The 26,906-nt window shown below is 47.0% G+C and overlaps 1 protein-coding gene across 2 annotated transcripts in view; it reads right to left on the minus strand.

The window, feature by feature from the left end:
- Nucleotides 1-2,774: 2,774 nt before the first annotated feature.
- YAF2 (YY1 associated factor 2) overlaps nt 2,775-26,906 on the minus strand; it is a 73,219-nt gene continuing 49,087 nt past the window's right edge. The window contains exons 3-4 of one of the 2 annotated variants that reach the window (XM_062195077.1): nt 4,722-4,874; nt 2,775-4,141 (exon numbers count right to left, since the gene is read on the minus strand). In XM_062195077.1, the coding sequence (XP_062051061.1) occupies nt 3,904-4,141; nt 4,722-4,874 (391 nt within the window). In that variant the 3' untranslated portion in view covers nt 2,775-3,903. Of the gene's footprint in view, nt 4,142-4,721; nt 4,875-13,465; nt 13,757-26,906 lie in introns of those variants that run through there. The other variant, XR_009866258.1, reaches the window with a different exon arrangement.

Below are 26,906 nucleotides of genomic sequence, written 5' to 3' on the forward strand. Positions count from 1 at the left end.
GCGGACCCCTGAAGGTGCCCCGCCGTGAGTGGAGGAGCCAGTGTCTCCGGAGACGGCTGTTTGTACTGGAATCCCCTCCCTGCACACAAAGCCCACAGCAGCAGTGTCTCTCACCTCACATTTCCTCTGTCAGCCCGTCAAGATTCCAGGAGAGGTATAAACTGCAACCAAGACAGTAAAGTGAGGGACTACGTGGCAGCTGCTGCTTCTGCAACATTTAGCACTAATCTGTGTTATGTGCAGAAACGTTTTAGGCAGTAAGGACTTTCATTTCCAAGTTAGTATGTTATCAACTTAGAAAAGCTGAGGTTTTTCTTATTAAATATCTTCACCCTGCGTATCATCACTATTTTAGGAAAGCATTGAATAAAAAACCCAATCTTCATTCTGTCAGCTTTGTACTGTTTGATATAAACGGCTCAAGAGTATGTATTCTTGGGGGCTGCCGCCTACCAGGACCAGCATCCCGTTTGGGCGCCAGTTTAAGTCCCGGCTGCTCCAATTCCGATCCAGCCCTCTGCTATGGCCTGGGAAAGCAGTAGAAGATGGCCCAAGTCTTTGGGCCCTTGCACCCGCGTGGTAGACCCAAAAGCTCCTGGCTTCCGATCAGTGCAACCCTGGCCGTTGCAGCTGATTGGGGAGTGAACCAGCAGATGGAAGACCTCTCTCTCTCTGCCTGTGTAACTTTTTCAAATGAATAAATACTTTAAAAAAGAAAACAATATGTATTGTTGTGCGCCTCAAGGTGTATCTCCACTGTGACTCATGATAAATTCTGAGAAGCTCCACATGCTTTCTGAAAGGAATGCAGTCAAAAAGAGCCCAATGCTGACACTATACATTCATGAAGCAGAGCTAAACATGCGCGCTAGGCCAGGCCCTGAACCTCTACGGGTACTTTAACATTGGGTGGACGTATTTCCAGAGTTGGGGTTTGTGCTCCTAGTGTGGACTACCTGGGGGAGGATGACATGAAAGCAAGTGAGGGTACCATAAGCACAGAAGGAAAAACTCCTCTCAGACACTGCTCCAGTCCCCCACTGCGGCACCATCAGGTTTTTGGTTTCTTTATGGGGCTGGTAGCGTGGCACAGCAGCCTAAACCGCAATATGGGTACCACTTCAAGCCCCTGCTGCTCCACTTCCAGTCCAGCTCCCAGCTGATGCACCTGGGAAAGCAGTTTAAGATGGGCCAAGTGCTTGGGCCCCTGCACCCAAATGGAAGATATGGAAGAAGCTCCTGACTCCTGGCTTAGGTCTGACCCAGCCCCAAGCTTTGTGGCCATGTGGAGTGAACCAGTGGATGATCTCTCTCTCCCTTGGCTCTGCCTTTCAAATAAATGAATCTTTAAAGATCAAATTTCCATCCTCTGGTTCTCCCCCCAGATGGTCACAACAGCCAGGGCTGGGCCAGGCTGAGGGCAGGAGCCAGGAGCATCTTCCAGGTCTTCCACGTGGGCACAGAGGCCAAGCACTTGGGCCGTCTTTCAACTGCTTTCCCAGCTGCATCAGCAGGGAGCTGGATCAGAAGTGGAGTGAGCAGCGGGAACACGAAGCATCCCATAAGGGATGCCAGTGTCACAGGGGGTGGCTTTACCCGCTGTGCCACACAGCAACAGCCCCAAGTTTCTTCAATTGTGAAAAGAGGTCTTTCTGGGAGCAGAGCAAACATGTGATGTGGAGTTATGGAACACTTTTCCTATGCCACACTCCTCCTGTAGAGCAATATTTCCTCAGGTCACCCAAGAGGTCATGGAAATAATTTTTGTTACAAAAAAAAAATATTTGCAATGCGGTCTCAGCTATAATGAGGGTTCATGTTTACTAACAACTGCTGTGTGTCAGGTCATTAGGAATTTTATGTGGATCAACATTCACTCCCAACACCCTATGAGTGACATCCGATTATCACCCTTGTTTTGCAGATGGGAAATGAGCTTGAAGAGTTTCTTGGAGCTCGACTGAGTTTCTACAATGGGGCATCCAGCGCAGGACCCAGTCAGCACTGTGACCCTCCACGTACCGTGTTCCTGCAGGGACAGCAGAGTGCCTCACCCAGGTCAAAGCCCGTCTTCAGTTAGGAGCTCTCTCGGGCCAGTTGAGACACACCCTGAGAGCAACTGATCACCACCAGATGCAATGCTTTGCAAACAAAGTTCTGATTTAAAAATTAGAATATTTTCCCTATTATGATTATTTTTAATTTTTACTATCTCCAAAAGTGAATATTTGAAACATATCAAAGACATAATAAGACAAAAAAATTCATGTTTCAAAAGAACATAACTTAACCAGCTGGTTGGTATTTCACTGAGGAGTGTCTTATAATAAACACAAATTTTAATTTTTCATTTAACAACACTAAAGAATGAGGTATATAAATGTTTTAATCACAGACTTTTACTGTATGCAATTAACTGTATTTCACAACTAGCATCTTACAAAAAAGACAGTGCCACTGTGCCTGGAAAAAGTACTGTAATTAACAGAATTACATCGCCACGCGAAACCACTACAGATCACAACTGTCAGGGTGCACAGCCTTTTTTCTTTAAATGTTATCATGATGTATTTTATGTGATATTTTTGTACCAAGTTATATTTTTAATTCATTTACATTTCAGAAGTCTCCTGTGGGCCAGCACATATTAAACAAATGGTAAAAAAGAGAGCAGGAGACCTGAGGAAAATTTAAGGAGTACTGTGTGGTTTCTAAGTTGGATTTTTAAATACAACATAAAACCCTCTATTTGTTGTAAACAAAAAAGCAAAATCTGTAGTCATAAAAATATTTTATTGGTAATTTTACATAATAGTGAGTGGGGCTGTAAATACTGTTTTATTTCAGGATACTGATAAATGCAGAAATTGGCAGCTGTATCTGGAAATCGGGTACTATGGTCTTCCTAAGAACTGTAATATTTACTGTAAGAGGCCAATCCGGCTGATTTAACATTAGCTATTTCCAGTTCTGAGCAACAGTCCCCATTCTGTATTAGATATATACTTCTATGACCCTGGAGAAGCCTGGGACAAGGAAACAGTGATAAAACTATCATCAAGTTAAAGCTTTTCCAAAACTGCAGCTTTTAAAACATGGCAAGATTATTTTATCTTCTGTGTTGCCAAATGCTTATAATTATTTGAATTTTAATGTTTTATATAATACAGAAAATACCAGTGTTCAATGACAACAGCACTAAACCTGAATCACAAAGCTAAACAATCAATGCTTTATTGTTTACTAGTCTGCTAGTAAACATTACAATAAATGAATGTTTTGAAAAATAAGCAAACAAACAAAAAAACATAAAACCAGAAACATAATTCAGGAACAATAATTTAGTAAAACGTGTCAAAAACATTGGCAAAGGTTCATACAAATTCTTTATTTAATAACAATTTTCCTATTTAACCACACCAAGTACCAGCAGGTGTATTTAAGAGGATAACCATTAAGAAAATCCTGTTGCAGCAATAGTTGATTAAGTTGATCTCTGACTTGTATACATATAACTATTTGTTTCACAATTCTCAAATAATACATATTTAGGCAGCTTGCACTATGTTATAAAAAATTTAAATTCATTACATGCCAATAGTAGAGAATTCAAGAATTATGTGTTACAATTCACTAAACTAAAAGTGAGAACAGACTTACCAATAACACTGCATAATGAGTAATTCAACCACATTTTCATGGCACTTAACTGCAGAGACCAAAATGTTAAGTCTCGGAAATGTCTGGTAGGCAAAGACTGCATTAAAATCTGACCAATTCTAACAAGTTTCCATTTTGTGTCAAACTCAAATTATGGACTTGCACGAACGTGTGTGTCATGAAAATGTGGTACTTCTTGGCATAATCTGTGTGTGCATGACAGGACAGCAGTGAAAATAAACCCTAATGAGGCTCCCCATTCAGTGAGGAGGCTTCCCCTCGGGGTGAAGACGACCTGGACATCCCTCTCTCTGTGTTGTCAGAGCTCGAGCCGCTCTGGCTGTGCTGGTCCGCGGAGGCAGCGCTGGATGCGGCCGGCGACTTGGTTTTCTCCTTAAAGTCTGTAATGATGACCGTCAGGTCTCCCACGGTCACTTCCAAATGCTGAGCACTACTCCGATCCACATTTTTCAATCTTGGCCTAAACACAAAAATGATCACATTTTAAACCAGCTTTTCTATCTGCCAAATTTCTGGGCACATAATAAATAAAAAACTAGGTGAAAGTAAGAAAATGAATACCTCAGTTTAAAGCGATTCACACAGAACCAGCCACAAAAATATTCAATGTTTCAAATCATTAACATTAACCAACCTCTCACTCATGAGCCCCAACATGTTAAAATAAGCAAAACGCAGCCCTGGTTGGCCCGGGGGCCATGCCCTGCCGTTGCAGCAGAGGCACGTGGCAAAAGCTCAGACGGAGCACACTCGGGGTGGAGGCTCCAGAGGGGGCGGCGTGCTGCACCGTGGCCCGAGAGCCCCTGCACACAGCTGTCCAGGGTTCAGAGCCTTTCAAAGAGCTCTTCTGGTGTGTGAAAAAAAACAAAAGCAGCATCCTCTCATTTAAGCTCATATTCACGTCCTCCGTGTTTAATTCCCAATACAACAACACAGGGGAGATGGTTAACTCCTACTCTGTGTACAGGAATACAAGTGATGTCAACAGGAGTAAGAAAGGTTCATTTCATTAACTCAAAAACAAGACACTGCAGATTTACCTGGTTTTCTTATGACTGTTCTTTTTGCTAGTTGTTTCCTTTTCACTTTTTTCTTTTTCTACTTTATCTTTTTTCTCTTTCTTAGACTGTGCAGGGGGCACAAACTGCTGCGTGACCTGTTGTGCAACCAGCTGGGAGACGGGCCGGGGCTTCCTGCATGCATGTCAAGAAGAGAGATTTTACTGCAATGCAGAGTTTATATCCTTCCTGTTAGCAGGACAGATACACGCTAAGATGATTTTCAAGGACAAAATTCCTCAAATATAAGGTAATCCAGATGCATGATTTAAAAGATATATATTAGTGTCTTTCCTGTCCAAAAAAAGTAGAACTACAGTAACAGTTAAAAGTTATAGTCCAAGGTATATGATAAAAACATTAGAATTTAACAACATAAACCAACATAATAACCTGTTAAAAATATGTATCAAATGCTCATAGGAAGGCACATATAAACAGATTATTAAAAACTAAACTTGAGTTTACACTAATATAGTATTTTGTCTCAATTTTCTCCTTCCAAGGAAATATCTAGTATCTGTGACATGGCTATTTGATCTTTCCTTTAAAAACTTTCACTTAGTCACTTAACAAATACTTACTGAGTGTCAACATTCTTCACTCCTTAGCGCTTGAATACTTCAAGTTCCTCCTCACCACAATCTCATTATGCTTTCTTAACCCTGAAGATCAGCCCAGTCCTTTGGGCTTGCCTCCTTACTCACTCCCTCACACAAGACCTGTATTTAGTGGGAATCTACTACAGGAGCTGCACACAGATACCGGAAATACTGCCTGGCTTCTCCTTTGGGCCTCTGCCAGTACAACCTATCACCCTACTGGCACCCAAGATCAAGGACCCCTCCAGCTTTAGAACACAACTTGGGAAGCTGAGGTCATGATTCGAAACCTACAGCCTCTAGATCTTAAGGAACACAGAGGAAAATGGGGAGAAAGGGAGACAAAGACAAATACGCACTTTAACAGATGATCTACAAACACTGCTAACTTTATTGCCTGGGGAATATTTTGGTTAGTAGAATTTAAAAAAAATCTTGTGAATGAGTGTATCTTTGTGTGTGTGTGTCTTTACAGCAAATCAAAACAATAAATGAGAAAATATTGCATAACTGAAGATTCAAAGCTTCAAGGTTGCCAACAGGAAACAGTATGCAAAACAGATCTCAGGCTATGGACAGTAAACTTTGCTTAGAGTCTACCTCATCTGATCTACTGGAAGGATATACAGGATAGATGTCCACACAGTTTGAAAAAACAGGACTGAGAGGGAAATCAGAGTTAAAGTCACACAGATAAAAGTGATAGTGAGGGCCAGCGCCGTGGCTCACTTGGTTAATCCTCCGCCTGCAGCGCCAGCACCCCATATGGGCACCAGGTTCTAGTCCTGGTTGCTCCTCTTCCACTGCTGTGGCCCGGGAGTGCAGTGGAGGATGGCCCAAGTGCTTGGGCCCTGCACCCGCATGGGAGACCAGGAGGAAGCATCTGGCTCCTGCTTCAGATCGGCGCAGTGCCAGCCATAGAGGTCATTTGGGGAGTGAACCAACGGTAGGAAGACCTTTCTCTCTGTCTCTCTCTCTATGATTCTGTCAAATAAAAAAAAAAAAAGTGATAGTGAACATAAGACAACTGGGGCAAGCATCCGGCGCCGATCAGAGTGCCTTCAAATCCTGGCGACCCTGTCCAGTCCACGTCCCCTGATGTGGACCTGAGAGGCAGCAGGTCACAGCACAAGCAGCTGGGTCTCTGTCACCCACACGAGAGACCCAGATGGGGTTCCTGGATCCTGGCTTTGACCTGGCTGTTGCAGGCATGGCTAAAGGAGATCTCTATCTCTGCCTTTCAAACCAATCAAACAAATTTTTAAACGTGTGTGTGTGTGTGTGTAATTAAAGGCTGAGTGTGTTAACAAAGTCAGTTTTAGAAATAGCCTCAGATGGCACTGCACAGTCACGGGGAAGGTGTGGTCATCTTGCTCACCGTGGCCAGGCGTCAGATCCAGCAGGCCTTGGCTGCAGCCCATGGACACACACTGATTACTCTGCTCCAGGACCACCCTTTGAAAGGCAGCTTGAGGACATCTGAGATCTCAGTATGACTACAGCATAAATTTAAGATGGAGACAGTGGGAAAAAGAGAGGCTGGACAGACAAAAAGGAACGCAGCAGTGAAAGCTAAGGAGCCTGATTTACCCAGAAATGAGGGGAGTGAGGGGGTCACCAAGGAAATCCATGCTTGGGCCTCACGAGGACCTGCGGCATCTAAGCAGAAAGGTGCTAGGGGCAGGGAAGGTGTCCGCAGCAGCACGCTGAGGAAGCAGAATCAAGGCCTCCCTCACTCTTAACCAGCAACCTCTCGAGCAGAACACACAAACATCCTTGCCCTTCTGCAGCTAACACTCTGTGGGGGATGCCTTAGTCTGACTACCTGTGCCTCCCAAAAGTCCTACATGATAGTTAGAGGTGGGCCCTCATGAATTGGACTGGGGTGACAAAAGTGCCCCAAGGGGGCCGGCGCTGTGGCATAGCAGGTAAAGCCACTGTCTGCAGTGCCGGCATCCCGAATGGGCACTGGTTAGAGCTCTGGCTGCTCCACTTCCAATCCAGCTCTCTGCTCTGGCCTGGGAAAGCAGCAGAAGATGGCCCAAGTGCTTGGGCCCCTGCACCCACGTGGGAGACCTGGAGGAAGCTCCTGGCTCCTGGCTTCCGATTGGCACAGCTCTGGCCATTGTGGCCATGTGGGGAGTGAACCAACAGACTGAGGACCTCTCTCTCTGCCTCTCTTGCTACAGGGAATAGGGAACACAGGGAGTGCGAGAGCGGGAGCTGCTGCTTCTGCTTCCTTCTCTCGACAGTGTGTGCCAGGGCACCTAGCACAGTGCTGAACAATCGCAGACACCCAAGGAGCTTCGCTGTAGAACAAATGGCTGAGCACACCCAGGGCCAAGAGGAAGAAAGATGCCTGCTAACCAAAGAGCGGGGGTGGCCTCTACGCTCAGGTCACCCGGGGAGGGACACTGAGGGGGAGGGGAGGATGACAAAGAGCTGCAGAATTCAGCTTCTCTGCTCACTGTGCTCGAGGAAGAGGGAGGAAGCAACCTGCAAGCTGTGGCAAGGCTGAGGAAAGGTTTGTGGGGAAAAATGGGGCCAGCGCCGAGGTGCAGCGGGTCAAAGCCCTGGCCTGAAGCGCTGGCATCCCATATGGACACCTGTTTGAGTCCTGGCTGCTCCACTTCCAATCCAGCTCTCTGCTATGGCCTGGGATAGCAGTTGAAGATGGCCCGAGTCCTTGGGCCCTGATACCCACGTGGGAGACACAGAAGAAGCTCCTGGCTCCTGGCTTTGGGTCAGTGCAGCTCTGGCCATTGTAGCTATGTGGGGAGTGAACCAGCGGATGGAAGACCTCGCTCTCTGTCTCTATCTCTGTAACTCTTTCAAATAAAGAAAATAAATCTAAAAAAAAAAAAAGAAAGGTTTGTGTGGGCTGGTGGCTGGTGAACAGTGAGTCACTTAACACCAAAAGCCACTGCAAGGCATCGTCATTTTCTCTCATGAGGAATTATGAGTCTGGGTCTGCCTTCCACAACCCTATGACTTTGCCAGTATCACTTATTCCCCTTGGTTCTGTCACTCCTCCAAATCAAAATTTAAGGAAACATGAATTTATAAATATTAACTTAAATTACAATAAAATTGCATTTAAATTTGTATTCTGTTGAACCTAGAGTAGAAATCCTTAAGTTTCTTGCAATTAATAAATTCAGTTATTTAATGCCTGTGATTAAACATGTATAAAGTTTATTGGTATTTGCTTTCATAAGTAAAAAGCAGAACTCTTTTAAAAATAAAATCAAACATTTTTCCAGGTTTTTCTAGATTCACTGCAGACCTCAGATGTTCTGGAATGCGGATGCTGCTGTTCACACTGAATGTTTTTATCACATGATTAAGCACACCCCACCCTTCAGCAAGGGCCTCCAAGCTGGGACCCTACCTCCACACCTCAGCCCTACTTTGATGTTTGAAGGCACAATCCCAAGTACCCACTCCCAACTCCTACAACACAACTGCTACCAAGTCGTTTTCCCATTTCACAGATTCCCTCTCTCCAAAATCTTGCTAGCATTCATTACCTCCTCCTCATGGTCCATAAACCTGAAAATGGAAATAGGTGAGCAGTTTGATTTACTTTACAAAACCATGAGGGGCCAAGTTCAATGAATAATTTATTTTTCAAATGAGTTAGGAATCAGGAATTCTTCTAAGTGGCTTACTCTCCATGGTGAGAACAAAGTACTCTATAAATGTCTGCACAAAAAGAATTGACTGGACTGGTCCAAGGGACTGAACAGGACACCAGCTGCAAGACCGCTCCTCCCACCCGGCACGCAGGACACAGCCCGCGTGCGGTCAGGGGAGGAGAGCGAGTGTGCAGAAGCTTCTGGTGAAGAATACATGTAACCTGCGGTGGACTGGGCTAGAGCAGGGGCAAGACAGCACCAAGAGAGGAGCAAACAGAGAAATGGGGGATCTGGAAGGTCAGTGGTAGAGAGCCAAGAGAGGACTGCCCTAAACAGCAGAGCCAGATAAAGCTGGCACAGACACACTGGATCTGCAGATTTAAAAAAAAAAAAAAATTATTTACTTGAGAGGTAGAATTACAGACAGTGAGAGGGAGAGACAGAGAGAAAGGTCTTCCATTCGCTGGTTCACTCCCCAAATGGCCCCAAGGCCAGAAATGAGCAGATTTGAAGCCAGGAGCTAGGAGCTTCTTCCAGGTCTACCACGTGGTGCAGGGGCACAAGGACTTGGGCCAACTTCTACTGCTTTCCCAGGCTCTAGCAAAGAGCTGGTTTGGAAGAGGAGCAGCCGGGACTAGAACTAGCACCCATATGGGATGCCAGTGCCACAGGTGAAAGATTAACCTACTGTGCCACAGCGTGGGCCCCCAGGTCAGGGAAGCCTTGGACGGCTAATGGAGACATTGGAACAGTGGTTGGTCTGACGGCAGTCATGTTATCTGCACCTCTTGCTAGCGGCTGCTGGTTTTGTCACCTTTTATTTACCTGTTATCTGGGTTCCACTCAATGTGTGCTATACAACTATTCCATCCTACTGTTTATTTTTTTAAAGATTTATTTATTCGAAAGACAGAGTTACAGAGAGAGGTAGAGACAGAAAGAGGGAGGTCTTCCATCTGCTGGTTCATTCCCCAGGTGGCCGAAATGGCCAGAGGTGCACCAATCCGAAGCCAGGAGCCAGGAGCTCATTATTTTGGTCTCTTTTTTATAAGGTTGGGTATAAAAGATTAGCAGAGACAAAGTAATTCCTAGGATAATAAAAATAACAAAATATTTCAAGATACAGGAAAACCATTAATTATATATGCTAGATTTATAAAGCTGCCCAAGAGATACATATGGTAATTGTAAAAACTATGGAAATTTTCTGCTTTTCCTTTGAAGACCTCAAGAAAGAACAAACATGAAATACCAATGTTTCTAAGTGGAACTGCTCAAAAAAGGAACTCAAATACTAAAACTGGGACCAATTTAAAAATAGTAAATCATTTGTGTACGTATAAATTAGAATATACATATCCTATAACTAATTCTTTAACTGCTACTACATTAGAATAATCATCTTTGGTTCTCTACTCAAATGTTGATGAATATTTATAAATGGCACAAACCAGAAGTTCTAATTTCCCTTCCTTTCTTTGTATTATTACCTAGTAACTCAGACTGCACTCCAGCACAGAAACCTGCTCAGTAAGAAAGGTGACAAGTTTTCAGGGCCACCAAGGGAGAACCTCGGGTAAGGAGCCATTCCTTTTTCTCGATCTACATCAACAGATTTTAGTTTTCTGTAGCTACAAAACAGTTTCCCTCCGCCTTGCACCCCGGGTTCTAGTCCCAGTCGGGGTGCCAGTTCTAGTCCCGGTTGCTCCTCTTCCAGTCCAGCTCTCTGCTGTGGCCCAGGAAGGCAGTGGAGGATGGCCCAGGTCCTTGGGCCCTGCACCCGCATGGGAGACCAGGAGAAGCACCTGGCTCCTGGCTTCGGATCAGCACGATGCGCCGGCCGCAGCGGCCATTGGAGGGTGAACGAACAGCAAAAAGGAAGACCTTTCTCTCTGTCTCTCTCTCTCTCACTGTCCACTCTGCCTGTCAAAAAACAACAACAACAACAACAACAACAAAAACCTGATATGTGATACAAGTGTTGCAAACAGCAGCTTGACCCGCTGTGCTACAACACAAGCCCTTAGATGTCATGTAATTTTCTGTGCGCCAACATGAGACCTGAATTTTTTTAAGCATGGGGCGGGCATTTAGTACAGCGGTTGAAATGCCACTTGGGATGACTACAGCCCACACTGACGAGCCTGGGTCATGTCTGCCGACTTCATGTCTAACCCAGCTTCCTGCTACTAAATATCCTGGGAGTCCACATGTAGGAGCTGAGGTACCTGGGTCCCTGCCACCAAACAGGAGACCTGCACTGAGTTCACGGAAGCTTCTGGCTTCAGCCCAGCTGAACCCCATATGTAACAGATATCTGGGGAGTGAGCCAGCAGAAGGAAGGTCTCTCCCTGTCTTTCAAATAAAATAAAAAGAAATTTTTTTAAACTACCACAGAGCTACAATCCTCCTAATGGATGACACAGTTAAAAGCGGCTGAAAGGCCGGCGCCGCGGCTCAATAGGCTAATCCTCCGCCTGCTACGCCAACACTCTGGGTTCTAGTCCAGGTTGGGGCGCCAGATTCTGTCCCATTTGCTCCTCTTCCAGTCCAGCTCTCTGCTTTGGCCCGGGAGTGCAGTGAAGGATGGCCCAGGTACTTGGGCCCTGCACCTTCATGGGAGACCAGGAGGAGGCTCCTGGCTCCTAGCTTTGGACCGGTGCAGCGCACCGGCCGCAACATGCCAGCCGTAGCAGCCATTTGGGGGGTGAACCAACGGAAAAAGGAAAACCTTTCTCTCTCTCTCTCTCTCTCTCTCTCTCTCTGTCTAACTCTGCCTGTCCAAAAAAAAGAGGAATGAACTACTGACAGATATTACAACCTGGATGATCCCTGACAGCATCACACAGTCACAACAGACTCCTGCACAAACGTCCCGCACAGGCAAACTCACAGAGACAGGCTGGGCACCGAGGAATGGAATGGTGTGCATGCACTGATGGACTGAGACTGACAGTGCCTACACAGCTCTGAGTGGACTAAAAATCATGAACTGTACATTTCCAATGGCTGAATTCCATGGCATTTGGATTACATCTCAAAAAGCTGCTTTTAAAGATGCATTTGAAGCCACTGCACTAGAAAGACTGGGAGCTTTAACACCACACAGCCTGCAAAGGGTTAACAGTGTGATATACTGTCCAATCCTCTGTGTGAATTCCCTAGGTTTCCCCTCCTGGGCATCCTGGGGAAGTTCCAACCTGACCTGCAGGTCTTAATCTGACAGACTCAATTCTAGGACTTCGTGATAATCAAAGAGTTATTAACAGCTGCTAAAACGTTTTGTTGTTGGGCAATGAGGGACACAACTTGGGAACTAAGAGGGCAAACGCTACTGAAAATTCCGGCAGCAGAGCAGGCATCACCCTAGCAGTTAGGCCGCCCACATCCCATTCTGGAGCACCCAAGTTTGACCCCTGACTCCTGACCCGGAGGGCAAAGTGATGGCTCCAGTGCTTGAGGCACAGCCACTTAGATAAGAGACCAGACCGTGTTCCTGGCTACTGGCTCTGCCCTTGCCCAGCCAAGCCACTGCAGGCATTTAGGGAGTAACTCGCTCACTCCAGCTTGCTCTGGCTGTTGCGGCCATTAGAGAAGTGAACCAGCAGATGGAAGACCTTTTTCTCTGTCTCTCCCTCTCTCTGTCTGTAACTCTACAAATAAATATGGAAACTCTCAAATAAAGATGGAAAAAAAAAAAACACAACTTTTTTTTTTTCTTTTGGCCAGGACTGTGTCTTCTCTCACTGTTCCTGAAAAATGCAAAGGATTTGTTACCTTTTTTACAAGATTTACTTGAAAGGCAGAGTGACAGAGAGAGAGAGGGAGAGACAGAGACATGTTGTTCATCTGCTGTTCACTCTCCAAATGGCAGCAACAGCTGCAGCTGGGCTGACCTGGAGCCAGGAGCCAGGAGCTTCTTCCAGGTCTTCCATGTGGGTGCAGGGGCCCAAGCACTAGGACTGTTTTCCAGTGCTTTCCCAGCCATGTGAGCAAGCAGCTGGATCAGAAGTGGAGCAGCCAAGACTACAACCTGCGTCCATAGGGGATGCTGGCACTGCAGGTAGCAGCTTAACCGGATACACCACAGTGATGGCCCACCACCTGCTCCTCGCTTTCCTGCTGCAACAACCTTGCCTAGAGGGTGACTCCAGGCAGCATAAGAACTCAGCATTGTGATAGTTCTTACCCTAAAGAAAAAGTATCTCTTTCCTGTGCCCCTGCCCCATGTCTGCTTTCCTCAGTTGTCTGTGCCCCTGGTCTCCAAACCCCATCCTCCCATTCTGTGGGCTCACGGCACCAGCACCCGGCTTCTGCACCACTTCTCCAAAAGCCTTTCTGCCAAGGTCTCCAGCAATCCGTAGGCCAGATCCCAGAGCCAGCTGCAGGGCTCGACTCATCAGCCTTTTCCGATCACAGTTAGCTAAGTTCATCACCCTTCCCTTCCTGGCAAAGTTCCCCACTCAGCTCCAAACACACCCCTCACCTCTCATTTCTCCTGCCTCACCACCAGGTCCAAGCTCAGTTTTCACTCCGCAACTTCTACCACAGGACGCAGCCTTCCAGCAGCAGTGCTACGGCAAGAGTGGGCCTCCACCCCGAGCAGCAGCCCACAGCTGCCACACCCTGGCCAGCTCCCAGGCCTCGCCCAAGACGTGGGGCTTGGCAAGCACTGCTCTAAGACCTCACTTGGTGCTCGACTTTGTCTTCTCACAACGGCTCTCAACCCTGGCCACATCTGTGATTCACCTGTGATGCTTTAGAAAAACATCCATGCCTAGAAGACAAAAGTTAAAGTTTGCTAAGTTCTGCAGAGTAAGATTTGTAACAACAAAAGCATTCAAGAAAAAAGCTTCTGCACTCAAAGTAACAATCAGCATTAACTCTAACAAGAACAGTGGTTTCTGCATCTTTTCTGTGCACAGGCATTCCTCAAGGACACATAACCCCCACCTCCCACTCCCGGGTTTGAAACGTGGAACAATGCAATCCACAGGCCTCAGCCACGCACTCAGAGACACACCTGAGAAAAGGGGATCTATTCACAGGGCCACCTAAAACTTACACACAAATGTCCACAACAGCTTGACTGGTAATGACCAAAAACTGAAAACAGGGGACCTCCCAAGGTGAGCAGATGAAGGACCTAGGGCCCACCCCTACAGTGGGGTCTACTCAGCAGCACAGAGGAAAAGAACAGTGCTGGGTACAGAAGCTGCACAGAGTCCACACTACGTGATTCTACCTCTGTCTCTTCTAGGAGCTGCAAACTACAGCGACACAAAGCAGACAGGTGGGTGCTGAGCAAGCAGACGGGTGGGCTAGGCAGGGAGGAACTGAAAAGGGGCACAGAGAAGCTCTGGAGATGATGGACAGTGATGGATTCACAGGGGTATTAACATGTCAAAACTAAGCAAATTCTACACTTCAATTGAGCAGCTTATTGTATGTCAATTACACCTCAATAAAGTTTGTCTAAAAAATGTTTAACCTAACCACTAATCAAGTGAAACAGGAAGGCCTGAGCTCACTTAATGAGAGCCTGTAGGCTGGGGCCAGACTCAGACTCTTGGAAATTTTCCAAGCAGCTTCAACCATCCATCCATGGATGAGAACAAGTGATCCACGTGCTGCTATCACTACCCGAAGGGTTTCCTAAAGCCCAGCCCTGCACAACTGCCTCCTGACAGGTGCACTGGAAATCAAGCAGCACCTACATGGAGACATCCCTCTCTCTCCCTCCTTTCCCACTGCTCACATGGAGAAGAATCTCCCCCGCCCCCTTCTTTCCCACTGCACACACAGAGACGTCTGTCTGTCTGTCTCTTTCTCCCTGTTCCTTCCAACGGCACACATAGAGACATCCCTCTCTCTCCCTCCTTTCCCACTGCTCACATGGAGCAATCTCCCCCTGCCCCCTTCTTTCCCACTGCACACACAGAGACGTCTGTCTGTCTGTCTCTTTCTCCCTGTTCCTTCCAACGGCACACATGGAGACATCCCTCGCTCTCCCTCTTCTTTCCCACTGCACACACAGAGACCTTCTCTCTCTTCTCATAAGGCCACAATCTATGGGATGAGGACCCCAACCTTGTGACTTCATTTAGCCTTAACGACCTCTGAAAAGCCCAATCTCTAGGAATTTTGGAGACACCACTGGGCCCAGAGCTGGCAGCCTTCCTGGCTAGAAGTAAATAACATAAATAAATAAATAAACCTCCCAAAAATCCTTGTCCCTTGTCTGCCCTCCCCCCACCCCCGGTCTGGACTCTGCATGACCTGGCTGGTTGTGAAGTCTCCCAGCTGATGCTAACGCAACGTCAGAGTGGAGAACTGAAGATCTGAACGCATTGGCGCTGCAGGCTCCGACTTCTCTGAAGACAGGGCCTAGCAGCAGTAACAGACGCTGTTTGGAAAACACTGCTACGTTCCAGTCACTGCCTCCATGGTAGGGATGACCGGACAGTGCTCACTGTAAGACCTGCCTGATTTCAGCCAGAACAAGTCTTGTCCAGAGAATGATCTCTTTTGCAGTTCAGTTTCCATTGCACCACCTGTGTTTATGGAGGGCTCACTAGTGCAGCACCTGTGTCCTGTCTCTCTCCTCTGTGTCTGTCTTCTGAACAGCCTGCCCAAGGCCTGACTCAGGCTCTGTGCCCTGGGCCAATCCCCTCCCTGGGGGCAGGCTGGGCCTAGGAAGGTGTGTCTAACAAACAGAAGGCAGCAACACTCACACTGCCTCTCTGCTGCCTGGGGACTTCCTATGGAGACCCACAGGCTAAGGAATGAGGGCAGCCTCCTGCAGACAGCAGAAAAGGGGTCTGTGCCCTGCTTCCAGAGGAAGAGCCTCAAAGGAATCCCTCCTGGACCTTGACTGCAGCATGCCAGAGGTCCTGAATCAGAGCTCCCAGCTCCACTGTACCTGGCTTTTCTTTTTAAAGATTTGTTTATTTTGAGAGGCAAAGTTACAGGCAGAGAGAAGGAAAGAGAGAAAGAGAAGTCTTCCATTCACTGTTTCACTTCCCAAGTGGCTGCAACGGCAGAGCTGAGCCAATCGAAAGCCAGGAGCCAGGAGCTTCTTCTAGGTCTCCCACATGGGTGCAGGGGCCTAAGCACTTGAGCCATTTTCTGCTGCTTTCCCAGGCCATAGACAGAAAGCCGATCACAGGTCCAACAGCTGGGACACAAACTGGCACCCATATGGGATGCCAGCACCTGCAGGCTGATGCTTAACCTCGCAGGCCCCTGTACTGGCTTCTCAACCCACAAACTATGCGACAGTAAACACTTGTTGCTCAAGCAGCGCAGTTCTAGGGGTAATCTGTATGGCCTCTTTGTGCACCTGGCTCCAGTCGTCTGAATTGTGAAATATCACACAGAAGTTACAGCACTCACTGAACTCACACCACACCAGCACAACTTATCCGTCAGACCACAGCCCCGTCAGCGTGGGACAAGCTGCCCGCTGCCTGGGGAGACTGAAGTTGATCACCACTTGCTTTGCCCCTCACTCATTCCAACCAGCTGTGCCCAGGGCCGTTCCCCTCCTTTGTGACAACCCTCTGAGCTCTGCTTCCTCCTAGGCAACGGTTTCTCTACTCCGTGTCCCCACTACTGCTGCTCTTCCCTACTTGTCAGCCTCAGGCAGGGAAGATGCCGGCTTCCCGAGCCCTGCGCAGGGGAGCAGAGTTGCTCCTTCCCGTACCTCTCCGTGGCGTTCATCAGCCAGGCCTGCCGGCGTAACGAGCAGATCTACAGCTCTTTTAACAACCAGTCCCAGGACAGGGTCACGCCGACACTCTCGAAGCAGGATCTTAGTGCCACCAATGCGCCCCACTAGGCTACCAGGTACTCCGCAGGCAGCCTGGTGAAATCAAATATGATTCTGACTTTTCAGAGAAATCTTGCTCTTTCTGTGTAATGTATAATCAAATTCATAAAAATTGATTTAACTCATAAAAGCAGAGATTAAAATAATGCTTCAAATGCCAAAATTCAAAATAATCATGTGAAAGTAAGCAGGGCCTCAACAAAATGTACAACGTAGATCAGCAGGAACCACAGAAAGCAAAGGTGCAAGTGTGGCATCTGTGTACAAGAACTTGGAAGGAGAGATGCAGGCAGCATGGGCACTGACAAGGATCTGAAAGCCACTTAATACCCTTTTGCCTCTACCGACCAGCATTATCTAGAATAACCTTTTGTCAAACAAAGGCACAAAGCATCAACACTGCAGAAAAACTTTAAACAAAGCATCCGTCTAGCAAGCCAAGTGAGGTTTTACAAAACAAGAGCAATATATGCTTTCTGCATCCCACTGGTGAATTCTGTCATCAAAAACTGAGAAGTCTAAGGCATCTCCGAGCTATGCTTTATACTTAGCAAAAGTGTTACTGGGCTGGCACTGTGGCATAGTAGGCCAAGTCTCTGCCTGCAGTGCAGACATCCAATACGGGTGCCAGTTCGAGTCCTGGCTGCTCCACTTCTGACCCAGCTCTCTGCTGTGACCTGGGAAAGCAGAAGATGGCCCAAGTCCTTGGGCCCCTGCAACTGCATGGGAGACCCAGAAGAAGCTCCTGGCTCCTCGCTTCAGATCAGTACAGCTGTTGCGGCTAACTGGGGAGTGAACCAGCAGATGGTTCACTCTGCCTCTCCTTCTCTCTGTGTAACTCTGACTTTCAAACAAATACATAAATCTTTTTTAAAAAAAGTGTTATTAAGAGAAGCTTTCTAAGACTTTTTAATGTTTATGCTACAAAAAAATCTTGAATATATGAAGCGATGGATTGCTAACTATCCTAATGTGATCATTAAAATGTATGCATGTACCAAAATATTACACTGTACCTCATAAATATGTACAATTATTTTTTGTCTATAAACACCAGTAATCTAAAAAAAGTGATGCATAAGCCATCAAAAAAATAGAGGGAGAAGCTTTCTTTAAAAAGTTCACAAAGCTGGGACTGCAGTGTGGTGCAGCAGGTTAAGTCACTGCTTGCGACACTAACATCTGATGTGACAGTGCTGGCTCAAGTCCTGACTGCTCCACTTCTGATCCAGCTTCCTGGAGATCTGAATGGAGTTCCTGGGTCCTGACTTTCAGCCTGGCCCACTTCTGCCTCCTGCAGCCATTTGGGGAATGAAACAGCAGATGCAAGACCACTGTGTCACACTGCCTTTCAAATAAAGAAATATTATTTAAAAATTCACCAAGTAGGCTGGTGTTGTGGTGCAGTGGGTGAAGCCACCACCTTCCATGCTGGATCCTGTATTGGAGCACCTGTTTGAGCCTCAGCTGCTCCGCTTCCTATTCAGCTCCCTGCTAATACACCTGGGAAGACAGCAGAAGATGGACCAAATGTGTGGGCCCCTGCACCCCCATGGCAGACGCGGATGGAGTTCCAGGCTCTGGCTTCAGTCTGGCCCAGACTCGGCCATCGTGGTGCTTGGGGAATGAACCAGCAAACAGAAGATCTCCCTCCTCTCTCTCTCCTTCTCTACACAGCAGACTGACTCTCCCACTAAGAGTAACCAGGAAGCTGACCGGCATTCCATCTGCCACTGCTTCAGTTCAATCCCAATACCCAGAATTTCCTGGGCAAGCCACCACTCCCCACAAACTCATCCGTTAACAGAGGAGCAGGAGGAATTCAATGAGGGCTCATTCACAGTTCGAACTCATGAGCAGATCATAGGGAACACCACCCCTTTCACAGCTGTGGAGCTTGTGAATAATAACCACTTTGTTTTTTTACTACGCTTGATGTGACAGGATTTTTTTGAATTTATCAGAACGAATGGAATACTTTATATATCCCCTGTGTTCCAAGGATACAAACAATCTAAGGTATGATGCCATAATGTTTAAGAGCCTGACTCCAAAGTAACATTGCCTAGATTTGAACCTCACTCTGATACTTATCTACTCAACAGGTGTGGGTGATCTCTTCTGTAAGGGCTGTTTGGATATCTGCAACATCATTTGCGGGCCATACAAAGTTATCAACTGAAAAATCAGCCTGCTACAGAATTACTGAATTTCAAGTCCTGCAGGCGGATGTCTGGGAAGCGCCTGCCCAGATGATGTCACAGGTCCTACAGGCCCACAAGCCAGATGCTCCCCCACTCCTTCTTTCTAAAACAGAACTGCAAGGAATTTAAAAATATATATAACATGAGAGCATCTTAAAACACTGACTTACAGTAAGTATTCATAGATATGAAGACATGACATTTATTTATTTATGTCCCTTGTGGCATTACTAAAAACCCGTATCTTTGTGAGAGTTCAGTAAGTTTCCTATGTTGCATCTTCTAACAAAATAGCAGTGCTACAGGATCAAGTCGGGCTAATTTGGGAAGACACAGCTGTTTGGCTTCTCCATCTGGCCTGCATGTTAGTGCTCTGCAGCTCCCATTTTCCTGCTCCTGGCAGTCACGCCTTTGTGCGGTCCTCCCACCCTGGACCTCACTGATGCGTCCACAGAGCAGCACTGCCGAGATGACAAAGCAGGGCTTCTGAGCCCAGGTCCTCAGGACACTGTGACCTCCAGCTTGTTCCTTCCTGAGTCACTCACTCGCGGGGAAGCCAGCTGTGGTGTCATGAGGACGCCCAAACAGCACTTTGGAGAAGGACACACAGTGAGAAGTGAGGCCTCCTCTTGACAACAGCCAATGGACAGGCTGGCAGGACTATGACTGCACCTTGGCTGACATCCGCACTGTGACTTCAGGAAACATTCAGAGCCACGACCACTCAGCTAGCCCATTCCCAAGTGGGTAAAATCTGTTACACTGAAACAGGTGACGAATCGCTGGACTAGAAATCTCTGGGGAGGGGCCGGTACTGTGGCATAGCGGGGTACACTGCTGTCTGCAGTGTCGGCATCCCATATGGGTGCTATCTTAAGTCCCAGCTGTTCCTCTTCAGAAACAAGCTTTCTACTAGGGCCTGGGAAAGCAGTAGAAGATGGCTCAAGTCCTTGGGCCCCTGCACCCGCATGGGAGACCTGGAAGAAGCTTGCAGCTCCGGCCCTTGCAGCCAGCAGCCAGTTGGGGAGTGAACCAGTAGATGGAAGACCTTTCTGTCTCTCTCTGCCTGACCTTCTCTTTGGAGCAACTCTTTCAAGTAATACATAAATCTTTAAACAAACAAACAAAGAAATCTCGGTAAAGACAGTGGTTTCTCATGTGGGACACGGGAACATAGAACACAGGAAGAAAGGATGGGGACAGAGTCAAATAAACTGAACAGAATAATTCAGCATAAACTGTTCAAACATTTTAGCCTGGGGCAAGCAACGTGGGGCAGGGAGTTAAGACACCACTTAGAAGCCTGCATCTCCTATCAAAGTGCGGGATTCAAGCCCAAGCTACTCTGCACTTCCCATACAGCTATCTGCTAATATACATGGGAGGCAGCAGATGGTGGCCCATATACTTCGGTTCCTGCTACCCATGTGGCAGGCCCAGAGTTCCTGACTCCTGGGTTTGGCCTGGTCCAACCCTAGCTGTTGATGGAGGTGAATCAGCAGATAGAAGATCTATTGCTCCACCTCTGTTACTCTGCCTTTCTTAAAAAAAAAGTAAGTAAAAAAATTAAGTGTGCCATTATTTTCAGGTTCCTCAGGTGACAGAATTTTCTTCTCTGCTCTTACCTGCATCTTCTAAACTTGAGAGTTTTATTATGTAATAATCTATGTGACGACAACTTCAAGAGGACATCTGAGATCACTATTCACTTCAAAGCTCCCACTAAACACAAACCACTGATTCAAATGTAGGAGGGGAGAGACTGAAAGATGAAGTCAGCATGTTTACTTTTTTATTTATTTTATATATTTGAAAAGTCAGAGTTAGAGAGGGAGGGAGGTAGGGTGAATCAGAGAGAGAGCGAGCGAGAGAGAGAGAGAGATCTTCCATCCACTAGTTCACTACCCAAATGGCAACAATGGCCAGTGCTGGGCCAGACCGAAGCCATGGACCCAGGAATCTCATCTGGGTCTCAAGTGGGTGTGGGAGCCCAAGCACTTGGGCCATCCTCCACTGCTTTCCCAGGCTCATTAGCAGGGAGCTGGATTGGAAATGAAGTAGCCAGCACTCAAACTGGAGCCCATATGGAATGCCGGCACTGCACACAGCAGCCTAACCCATAAGACCCCAGCGTCACCCCAGCATGTTTCCTAATATCATGGAGCCTTGACACAGCAGAAGACACAGACATGAAGAATCTAGGGCTTACCACACAATGTACTCTTTAGTACTTGTTGAATAAATACGACAGGTGTAAAGGCCAACAAAGCACACCTACCTGGGAGAGTCCCAGGGGAAAAGCACTGTAGAGACAACCTCCTCCAGAGCTGATTCTCACACCGAGTTTTGAGTACTCCGTAGACCCTCAACAGGTGGAGCTACACCGCTGGGGCAGGCATGTGGACTGGTGCCTGCCTCCTGACTCCAGCCGGCTTCCTGCTAATGCAGACCCTGGAAAGGCAGCAGTGCTGGCCGCTCGCCGGGTCTCTGCCACTGTGGGAGCCTGGACTATGTTCCTGGCTCCTGGCTTCAGGCTAGCCCAGTCCTGACTCTTACAGGCCTCTGGAGAGTGAATCAGTCAATGAGAGCTCTCTTTTTCTCTCGGCCAAATGAAATTGAAAAAAATTAAAAATAAATTCCTACAAATGGAACATTTTGCAGTAAGATCACTTAGGAAGTAATAATAATTACAACGTACTGGGTGATCAACCTGTGTCAGGCGGCACTGTTGGCTGTAACCCTCAATCTTCACAACACCACTCTGGGATAAGAGCTGTATTTTTATTTTAGAGGAGGCAGCTATTCAGGAAAGATAGATGTCCACCAGTGGGTAATGCAGGCTTTGAAACCCCGTCTGTTCAACATAAGAAACCTGTGCTCTTCTTACCTTGCTCTTCGGTACTTGAACAGTGAGGCCTGGCATGTGGAAAGGCTTTCAGAGTAAACATTACACAGTTACCATTATTAAATTTACCGTTGTGGCTTAATACTGACACGCAGGGGCCGGCAGGTGTGTGTAACAGGTTAAGACACCCCTGTACTGCTGGCATCCCATATAGGTGCCAGTTTAAGTCCTGGCTGCTCCACCCTGATCCAGCTCCCTCCCGGGTGAAGTCACCTGGGAAAGTGTGGGGAAATTAGGCACATGTGGCAATTCAAAGATGACGGCCAAAGGAAGTAAGGTGGGCGGTATCCAAAGTCCTTTACTACCAAAGCTGACTGGCCACGCAGCATCAAGGGAGGTGACAACTGATGACGAGTGTACAGACATATGGCTGGTCCTGTAAAAAGTCGCCCTGTAAAATGACCTTTTAAGTAATTGGTTGGTCCTTAAGCCCTGCCCCAGTAATCATGTGGTCTTGTGCTTTAAAAGGCTTTGCTATGCATGCAATAAACCGAGTTCTTGCTTGCCTGACTTGACTCCCCGCTGCGTCTGACTGTCTCCGGGATCGGGAGGCTGGTGAACGGGCGAGCAGCGCGCTTACCTTTGCTCGGACCCAGTCCATCCTCATTCGGGTGGACTAAGACCCAGCAGGAAAGCAGTGGAAGATGACTCAAGTGCTTGGGCCCTGGTATCCACACAGGAGACCGAGATTCAGCTCCTGGCTTTGGTCAGCCCAGCCCTAGCTATTGTGCCCATTTGGGGACTGAGCCAGCAGATGGGAGGTCTCTCTCTGTCTCTCCCTCTATTTCCATAACTCTGCCTTTCAAATAAAATAAATAAATCTTTAAAAATAAAACAAAACACTGCCGAAGAGGCAGCGAAGGAGAAGCAAACAATGGTGAAGGTGAAGCCCGAGAAGGCCGCCCAGAAGGATAAGTCATCAGACAAAAAAGTGCAAGCAAAGGGAAAGCAGGCCAAGGGGCTCCCCAGGAAGCTGAGGACGACCCGCCTGCAGAGAACGGAGAGGCTGAACGTGATGAGCATCCAGCCCCTCAGCCCGTGACGCAGCGGAAGAGAACACAGCCAAGTCTGATCAGCATCATATACCACGTCACCAGTGGTCCCTGCTCCCTTCCTGTACAGTCCACAGGAATATTTTCATCAACTAGTTTGTAAATGCAAGCTTTACAGTAGCTCTAGAAACATTTTTAAGGAGGGGGGAAGCCCACCTAATCCCGTTTCTTAAGTGTAAATGATTTTTTAAGAGGTGAAGTCATTTGCTGGTTGTTTATTTTTTGGTACAACCAGAAAATAGTGGCATATTGAATTATGGGAGGCTTTGACAGTCTTGGACATCAGCTTAACATTCCACAGGTGAGGCGGTTTTTATATCCTACAATACAATGAATACTATATGGCAATTGGGAATCTCAATTGTGCATTTAATCTGTCTCAAATATTTTCAGTTATTTCTCCTATGTTATTTAGTAGAATTGTTTGCTACAGAAAACCACTCCTTGTTCTGTCAGAACCGTGTGTACTCTGTAACACTTTTGGTTGTGGTAGTCCAGTTTTCCTAATGATTTTGTTAATGTGCTGTGAAAGATTGAGTGTTCTGTATATGATGTTAAATTGTGAATGGCTGGGATTTATTTAACAGCAACATTTGAAGATACTTGTACTTGATAGCCTCTTAAGGAAGAGGCTGGAAAGTCATTGGAATAACTTTTAAAAAAAGAATGACAATTCATGGCTTTTTAGATTTTTGGTACGTATGTTAAGAATTGTGTACAAGGTGCTAGCACTGTGGCATAGCAGGTAAAGATGCCACCTGCAGTGCCAGCATCCCATATGGGCGCCGGTTCAAGTCCCGGCTGCTCCACTTCCAATCCAGCTCTCTGCTATGGCCTGGGAAAGCAGTACAAGATGGTCCAAGTGCTTCGGTCCCTGCACCCATGTGGGAGACCTGGAATAAGCTCCTGGATCCTGGCTTCAGATAGGGGCAGCTCCAGCCGTTGTGGCCAATTGGGGAGTGAACCAGTGGATGGAAAACCTCTCTCTCTCTCTGCCTCTCCTTCTCTGTGTGTAACTCTTTCAAATAAATAAATCTTTTTTTAAAAAAGAATTGTGTACAAATTAAAATGTGTTTGCTGACTCTCAACACCAATAAAATCTCAATTATGGCCAAATTCTTTGGGGAAAAAAAAAAAAAAAAAAACACTGGGCCGGCTCTGTGGCATAATAAGTTAAGCCTCTGCCTGCAATGCCAGGATCGGATATGGGTGCCAATTCGAGTCTTGGCTGCTCCACTTCTGACCCAGCTCCCTGCTAACGGGCCTGGGAAAGCATTAGATGTCCAAAGTACTTGGATTTCTTTTTTTTTTTTTTTTAAGATTTTATTTATTTATTTATTTGACAGGTAGAGTTACAGACAGTGAGAGGGAGAGACAGAGAGAAATGTCTTCTGGCCGTTGGTTCACTGCCCGGAGCTGCACCGACCCGAAGCCAGGAACCAGGAGCTTCTCCGAGTCTCCCACACAGGTACAGGGGCCCAAGCACTTGGGCCATCTTCTATTGCTTTCCCAGGCCAGAGCAGAGAGCTGGACTGGAAGATGAGCAGCCAGGACTAGAACTGGCGCCCACATGGGATGCTGGCACCACAGGTGGGGAATCAACCCACCACGCCACAGCACTGGGCCCGGACTTACTTTCAGACACAGAATTTAAAAGGCATGGCAGATGCTGCCAGATGCACAACCAATATATCCTCTCCTCTGTTTCATCAATGGAACCATGATCTGTGGTTGAAGGCAGCAGAAGTTGTGTACAACTAAAAAAATCCACCTCTTGAAAATATTTATGGGACATCTGAAGAAACTAATAAATACATTATTCTTTAGCTATGATAATGACACTGTAGCTAAATTTTACGTTTTCATCTTATAGTACTATATACTGAAATATTTATGGGTGAAATAATACGGTGTGTGAGATTTGCTTCAAGATAATACAGAATTTAAAAGTGGGGAGAAGTTGGGGCCGGCGCTGTGGCATCTCATATGGGCATGGATTTGAGACCTGGCTGCTCCACTTCCAATCCAGCTCTCTGCTATGGCCTGGGAAAGCAGCAGAAGATGGCTTAAGTCCTTGAGCCCCTGCACCTGTGTGGGAGACCCTGGAGGAAGCTCCTGGCTCCTGGCATCAGATCGACGCAGCTCTGGCTATTGCGGCCAATTGGGGAGTGAATCATCGGATGGAAGACCTCTCTTTCTCTCTCTCTCTCAGCCTCTCCTCTCTATGCATAACTCTTTCAAATAAAAATATAAAAATCTTAAAAAAAAAAAAAGTGGGGAGAAGTCAAGACAAAACGGAACTGCCTGTGAGCTGATAACTGAGGTCAGATCATAGATGCAGCACAGTTAATTACTCTACCCTTGTATATGTTTGAAAACAAAGAAAAAAGGAAAAGAATGAACATAAATCATGTCTATAAATACTTTTAAATTATTGGGGGGAAGAAAAGAAGTCAACAAAACATCTCCCTAAACTCCCCTTGAACCTAGATGCAGCCACGACACAGTTCCGGCTGAGGCAGCACACATAAAAACCTCTGGGTGTCAAGGAGTTTTGCTTTTCTGACAGAGGTGCCTCTACTCCCTGCTTCCCCTCCTGGAGATGAAATCCAGGCAGTAGATTAGCTAGCCTGAGACCATGAGGAGGCCACTCAGAGGATGACATAGGGCAGTAGATTAGCTAGCCTAAGACCATGAGGAGGCCACTCAGAGGATGACATAGGCAGAGGGAGGTGCCTGGGACATCAAGGACTCGGGGAAACTGGTGCATCCTCATTGGACTGCCTGAACAGAGCAGGCACTTTCTAATACAACTGCTGGGCATAACAACAGCAACACAGAGAGAAATGCATCAAAAATGAGACTATGTAAAGGCAAAGGGAGGTGGACAGAAGAGGGACGGGTGTTGATGGCCGCAGCCCTAAATTCAGGAAGAACAAACAAGTGCCCTTGCATTCTCAGCACTTGTCAAACACAAGGGCACTGCAGCTTCTTCCCCAAAAGACAGAAGGGAACGACCTCCGAGGATCTGTCCTCTGCCGGCTTCTCAGCACCCTCCAGCTGAGGAAAAGACCAGGTGTGCTTTCAGTGAACCCCCCATCTCCCCCTCACACTTCCCCATCAGCACCATGCCAGCCAAAAACTACTCTACCACGCAGGCCTAAACCCCAAATGCATGCTGGAACTGAACCCTTTAAATACAGCAAGTTTAAGTCACCCAGATGGTGGAAGGGAGCTTACTAGTCTAGGTTAGTGTCTACTCTGGGGGAAGATAGCTTTAAAAAAAAAAATGTGGACAGAGTACAATCTCAGGGAAGAGTTAGGGAGAAAACAGCAGAAGAAATTCTACACAAATTAGAGGGACACAGTGGATCTAGGTGGAGGGTGTGGACACACACAACTCAGGACCCCAACAACCCAGAGTCTCAGCACCAGTTTGGAGAGTGAGGTGAAACCAGACGGCAGCAGCCCAAGCCACTGTGATAAAGCTGCAGGAAGAGCCTGGCATGAGTGTGGCTTGAAGCCCTGTGGGGGACAGTGTGCCTGCCAACCTAGAGGGAAAAAAGGCACACCTCCCTCTCCCTGATCACCCGGCACTGTCATCCTGTATTCAGCCAAGAGCGGGCAGGCACAATGTTGGACATATATAACAGCTGTGCTAGCTCGTGTCCACGCGCCCACCAACCAGTCGAGAGGAAACGTGTTAGTCTGCCTGGGAGAACAGACAGCCAGATGCACGTTCATGATGGAGGGAGCCTTGTCTGCTGGGGCTGTGAAAACATACAATAGTACTGGGGGACTTCAACAGTCGATTTCAGCAGTGGACAGATCAACCAGACAAAGTCAGCAAGCAAACAGCAGTCAATCGACCCTACAGACCATGTGGACCTAACAGTTATCTACAGAACTTTTCACCCTACAGCTGCAGACACATA

The sequence above is a fragment of the Lepus europaeus genome, chromosome 6 (genome assembly GCF_033115175.1).
Source record: "Lepus europaeus isolate LE1 chromosome 6, mLepTim1.pri, whole genome shotgun sequence".
In the NCBI taxonomy this organism is placed as follows: Eukaryota; Metazoa; Chordata; class Mammalia; order Lagomorpha; family Leporidae; genus Lepus; species Lepus europaeus.